This window comes from Cyprinodon tularosa, unplaced genomic scaffold (assembly GCF_016077235.1).
Source record: "Cyprinodon tularosa strain WSP-4 unplaced genomic scaffold, ASM1607723v1 ctg592, whole genome shotgun sequence".
NCBI classification, from domain to species: domain Eukaryota; kingdom Metazoa; phylum Chordata; class Actinopteri; order Cyprinodontiformes; family Cyprinodontidae; genus Cyprinodon; species Cyprinodon tularosa.
This window is the reverse complement of record NW_024039332.1, coordinates 286,143-292,500: the sequence shown is the minus strand read 5'-3', so window position 1 is coordinate 292,500 and position 6,358 is coordinate 286,143. Positions and strand designations below refer to the sequence as shown.

The 6,358-nt window shown below is 35.9% G+C and overlaps 1 protein-coding gene across 6 annotated transcripts in view; it reads left to right on the top strand.

Moving 5' to 3' along the window:
* Nucleotides 1–3,848: 3,848 nt before the first annotated feature.
* Nucleotides 3,849–6,358, top strand: part of LOC119797649 (rap guanine nucleotide exchange factor 6-like) — a 187,952-nt gene continuing 185,442 nt past the window's right edge. For 4 of the 6 annotated variants that reach the window (XM_038306812.1, XM_038306813.1, XM_038306814.1 and 1 more), the window contains exon 1: nucleotides 3,849–4,313. In XM_038306812.1, the coding sequence (XP_038162740.1) occupies nucleotides 4,239–4,313 (75 nt within the window). In that variant the 5' untranslated portion in view covers nucleotides 3,849–4,238. The remainder of the gene's footprint in view (nucleotides 4,314–6,358) is intronic. The other 2 variants (XM_038306816.1, XM_038306815.1) reach the window with 1 other exon arrangement.

Here is a 6,358-nt window from a genome sequence, read left to right as displayed (position 1 = left end):
CTTGCCCTCCTTGTGCAAGGTGTCGATGGTCGTCTTTTGGACAACTGTCAAGTCAGCAGTCTTCCCCATGATTGTGTAGCCTATAGAACTAGACTGAAAGACCATTTAAAGGCTTTTGCAGGTGGTTTGAGTTAATTAGCTGATTAGAGTGTGGCACCAGGGGCCATCAATTTTGAACCTTTTCACAATATTCTAATTTTCTGATATGATGAATTTGAGATTTTCATTTGTTGTCATTTGTAATCATCAAAATTAAACAAAATAAACATCTGAAATATATGAGTTTGTATGTAATGTATGAATATAATATACAAGTTTCACTTTTTAAATGGAATTACTGAAATCAATCAACTTTTTCATGATATTCTAATTTTATGACCAGCACCTGTACTGGGACTTTGCACCCTTAGAATATCAGTCTGGAGCAGGTTAACTTAATGAAATTAAACATGAAGGAGACGTGATTGCATAAGAAAAGTCTGTTTTCATTCTAGGGTGTAGCTTGACTTCTGTTGGACCTCTCCTTTAAATTCTTCACCAGTCATCAGGCCCCCTGCCCAGGTGGTAAAAGGAACACACAAACACAACCGTTATGCAATAAAGGAAGGAAGGACAGTCCATGGCTTCATGGCAACTACCCAGGCAGTACACATATGAGCAGTTGTGGGTCAGCTTCCTTCTGTCGTTGGTAAATTCACCGCCAACCCAATGGTTCCTTTTTTATCCAGGTCCTGTTTCATCCTGAGCCGTAAAATGAAAGATCAGAAGACACAATCCTGAATCTCTGAGGCTGAGCCTCCTTTCACCCCTTGCCCCTCGTTCTTAACCCTTAATTCTGCCTTTTTGTTAAAGGGCAGAACAATCATGTTGTTTTGGAGGAGCAGGAGAGGCTGGGTTTTGAGACTTCAAACATTGGTATCAGAATCCAATCATCTCATCAGGCAAATCAACAGAAAAAATAATGCTGTTTTTATGATTAACTATCTACTGCCATATAAGTCACCAGAGTTTATATATATTTATATTTCAATTCAATATATTTATATAGCGGAGATAAACTTGTCATCTCAAAGCAATTTAACAGACAACTTATTCAGATCATACATTCAGATTGATAAAAAATGTCTATCTTTGGAAACCCAGCTCGATTAGCCCCCTCCTCCTGTAATCGCATTTTGCGAAAGTTAATATTTCCTGACATTGTGTCATTGATTCTACAGCAATCCCTCATTCAGATGAAGCATGCAGCGACAGTGGAGAGGAAAAAAACTTCCTTTTAACAGGAAGAAACCTCCAGCAGGACCAGGCTTGCTGTGAGCAATCATCTGATGAGACCAACTGGTGTTCAAGGAGACAGGAGACATAAAAAGGAACATGGAAGCATTGACCTATAAACACGTTCAAAGTTCAAGCAATCAATTCAATTAAATTTATTTCTATAGCGCCAATTCATAACATATCTCAATGCACTTTACAGAGACAATTCAATCAGATCAAAAAGTCACATTGGTTCGAATTTTTCTAGGGAGAACCAACGAATTGCATCAACTAATTGACTCTTAAGCAATCCCTCACACCAAGCATGCATGTAATGGCAGCGGAGAGGATAAACTCCCGATGTCTTAGACCTTATTTGTCATTTTGTACACACAAGTGTATACAAAAAGAAATTTCGTTCAGTACAGCTCTCAAGACATTTTCATTTTTCTTTCATTTCTAAAAGAGCAGCCTTGATAAACATATAACTGTATATCCCAACATTCAGGGTTTTTTTTTATGTTAGTAACTTGGTTGGAACTGGATCTAACATACAAGCTGAAGGTTTACCCAGTTCATATTCTATAGTCACCTCAGATGCTGCCTCACCTTCCAGAGATTAAACAATCGTATTTAGGGGGTGCCAATTATCTTATTTTTAATAGAATAAATCTAAAGAATACCATAAAACCATTACTGCTAAGTTTGTGGGATGGACAGTTCAACAGAGCTATGGCTCTGGGTGAGTTTGGCAACTGTATTAAAAAGATATACAGGATTATTCTTATTCTCCTTAATTAATGAAGAGAAATATGCTGCTCTTGTTTTACAAAGAGATTCCGTAAAAATTCAAAAAATATCCACTGGACTTGGTTTCCAATATTTGAAAACGTTTCGCCACCTCACCAGGAAGCTTTCTCAATTCAAATGTCTGGATCCACAGTGAGTTTGAGTCTTAAAGACTCAAGAGAGTTGGCGAAACGTCTTCAAATCTTGGAAACCAATTTCAGTGGATATTTTTTGAATTTTTACGGAATGACTATGACCTGGATGACTGAGAATCTTCATCAGCATTTTACAAAGAGATATTTTTTTCAGCAGTAATCTGTTTACTGTTTTTCCAGACTAAGATTCCTATAGGCATGTAGTGTCCTTTTCAGGATTGAAGACTTAAAAAAAACATGAAGGTGTTGTTGACTGATTTCAGATATTTGTTGAGTTTATACAAAAAATAAATAAATAAGTTATTCTGCTCTAGATTCAAACAAACATGTTATAGTAGTAATCTGATACTAAAACACCTTAATACATCAAGACCCACTTATTGTAATTTTGCCCTTTATTAAACAAAATATATCAACTATAGGACTGATGACCGTTAAAGCACATACAATGCATTGAGTCATGCATGCTTGAATATAGTCAGTGAGAACTAAGGATGTAAACTAAGATAAAGGAAATTCTGTAAATAAAGGTAAGTTTTAGTATTACTCTAAACAGAATTCAACATAAGTAACCAAAATGCCTTGAAGGTGTTGCCTTCAAGGACATTGTGTATTTTCCAGATATTGTGGTCTGCAGTATTCAGAATTCTAACTCTCAAGTTGGTAAAAGATAATTCTTCACTCTGCTTTTTTGATAAACTCCCCAGAGTTGCATTTGATTCCACAAGCAAATGTATAATGACGATAAAACCAGCTTGGCTACGGATTTTAAAACCAATCACTCTTTTTTGTCATCGTACATAAATACAATAATAAAAAAAATCAATAATTATAAATTAATCAATAAAAATAAATCAATAATCAATGTGAGATGTCAGGCTACATATACAGGCAAGTTTATTAAGTGGAGCATTATGTTCAAATTAATTTTATTTATTTGGAACTAAATATTTGTTTTAATGTTTAACCAGTAGCCAGCCACTTTTTTGTGTGGTTCAGGGTTGTTTGTTTAAATTTTTTTTTTCTGATATTGATTTATCTATTATTATGTTTATTATTTGTTAATTGTCTGATGGCAGTGAGAAGCTACCCAAGGAGCATTGTGAGATGAAGGGTCCTGTCTACAAAATGCAAAACATTAATAGGTGCAGTAAAAAAAAAAGGCTGATCATACATTTTTGATGACATAAGAGGCATCAAAATTGAGACAATCATATAGGTTATATCAATATATGAATGGGCAAGCAATATATGATATAATTCAGCATAGGTTTTGATGAATTCAAGTTTTATACATGTCTGCTTTGGTTTCCTTAATATAAATAAATAAATAAAAAGAAAATTCTTCCATCATTTTTTCCACTCTGTAAATAAATGGATCGTAAAGAAATTTGCTTAATTGCAGAAAATATCTGACTGATAGCTTGAAGCTAAAAACAAAAAAACAACTTAACAGATCAGAATTTCTAATATTTGAGTTAGTGTTATAGATCACCGATCAGTTTCAATTAATTTATGTCTGAAGTGTGAATCATGGGATGTTTTTTTCCTTTAGAAAAAAAGAGAGATGTATAAACGCCTGACTGTCATTTTTCCGACAGCTTCGAACGCCGCACTACGTCCAGATGTCGTCAACTCTCGGCTCCTCTGGAGGTGGGATCAAAAAATCTGAACTCCTGAATATGACTGACGCTGCCTGCCGAAGTGGAGTTTTATTTTTTACCCGAAATGCAGCGAAAACAGGCGAACATATCACACAAACCTTCGTTCCTGTTACATTTTAATGGCGTTTAACAGTTTGCGTTCGGCTAGTGACCGCGAGTTAGCTTTGAGTGAAGTTTTTTTTTCCTCCGACAGAAGGAGTTCCCGGTCGGTTCGTTTGGATTTAACTCCATCAACTCTCGGATGGACGACCACGAAATCCAGGAGGATGGGATTTTTATCCAGCTCGACTAAGGAGCACCCAGTAGGGAAGAAGTGAGACCGCGAAAGAGTTAACAAGGAGATTAACAATACTAGTGGCTTTGAACCGAAGTTATGAAAATGACCGGAGCCATGGAAACTACTTTTAAAGTGGCTTTAAAGAAGCCGCCCTCCCTCCGGACGGCAGAGGTAAATAAAACCATCCTCATTTTCTTTTCTTCCCCCCAAATGAAAATTTCTCTGCTAATGTTTGTTAAAGTTACGCATTAGACTCACATATAATGGGGGAAAGCCCCATTTTTTTCTGCTTTTTATTATGTTTGAGTCAATAATGAGTTCCTTGTGGTTTAAATTAGCCGTTTAATTAGAACTTATCACATGCTAATAGGTGAATGACTATACTGAAGCAATGGTCTGTAACACAGAAAGCTAGATGTCTAATCATGGACAAAAAAAAACCTTGTTAAGGTGTTATTCTGGCAGTTTACGTATATATTGTGCAGAAATAGTACAAATGAGTAAATAAAGCATGTTATGTTTAATAAATATATCAATATTTTACCTTTTCTTTCTCCCTTTCTTTAAATAAAAACTCACTTTATAATTAATGACATATACAAATGTTTTAGGCTTTTATTTCTGTAAATTATGATGGCTATGTGCTTATAGTGAATAAAAACTCATTATTCAATACTGAAATGTAGGCTCTGATGAAAAGCATGATTCCTACCTGCTTAACTTTTCTATCTGAATAAATGACAGGGATCTAGTTTGATGCATTAATGTTTGGGAAACCGATGTGATTGTTCCCCATCATCCCTGAAGCAGACCTTGTTGAGTCCTGTTTCTCTGACTGTGACTGGCTGGACGTGCTCTCTTCATCCTCTGACATTGGAGCTGGCTCAGACTCTTCTGCCTGGCTTTATGTTTCCTGGACGGGGCCGCCTTTTACGGCTGCTTTTTGTATCTCTGCTTTGTCTCCTTGAACCCCAGTTGACCTCGGCAGATGGCCCCTCACACCGAGCCTGGTTCTGCTGGAGGTTTCTTCCTGTTAAAGGGGAGTTTTTCCTCTCCACTGTCGCTACAAGCATGCTTAGTGTGAGGGATTGCTTTCGAGTCAATGTGGCGATGCAATCAACTGGTTTTCCTTAGCTAGAAAATTTTAAATCAATTTGACTGTATGATCTGCTCAACTGTAAAGTGCATTGAGATGAGGTGTGTTGGGAATTTGCGCTATATAAATAAACTGAATTGAATTGATTATAAAGGTGACTGTGTACATTTTAAACAGCTAAACCAATTTTTTTATTATTTCAGTTTATGCTGGCTGTCCTACCTGGTAACATTTAAACTGATAAAAAAAAAAAAAAGTGAGAAAAGATGTCTATTGTTAAAATTAGGCTGTTGGAGAATAGAATAGGAAATCCCGTTATTGTCCCACAACGGGAAAATTCTGGTGTTTACAGCAGTAAAAAGATAATAGAAAAAAAGGTCACACAAATGTTTAGCTTAGAAAAGTGAAAAAGAATAGCATAATTGTGAAAAAATAAAAAAAAGAAGGCAATATACTTTAAAAATGTTTTAACAATATAAAACTGTGCACCTGGAGAATAAGTAACCAATATACAGCTATGGACAATTTTACAGTAATGGATATTTGAAAATACTAGCAATAGGGGTGTAAATAATAATAGTTTTGTATCGATGCATCGATCAAACAGCCATGTCCATGATTCATGTTTTTTTCCCCCCTCCGATCTATTTTTATCCATTTGCTCCTGGATGTAATTCTAACTCCCATGCTGCGGTGGCGCTAAACATATTTTGCCCTCCTACCTCCCTTCCTTTAGCCACTACCCTCTTTCTGCTTGCAGTATTTTTTGATGCAAAGCCTTTCAGAATCTATAACACAGAGGCATTATTATTTTTCAGTAAATTAGGTTTTCATAGGCCTAGGTGGAGTGCAACTTTTCTACTTCTGTTATTTGCTGTTGTTTCTCAAATAAAATGCATTACGGTATTACAGCTTTCATTGATTTATTTCAAATTTGAAACATTGTCTAGCCTGTAAGGTAAAAAAAAAAAAAAAAATGTATCGAATCGTATCGTGGTGTATTCTTGAGTATCGAAAATACTTGAATCGTTGGCTCAGGAAATTGATACTGAATCGGATCGGCATGATGGGTGTGATTTACTAGCCTGGGTGCCATTCCGAACTTAGTCCCGCCCACAAG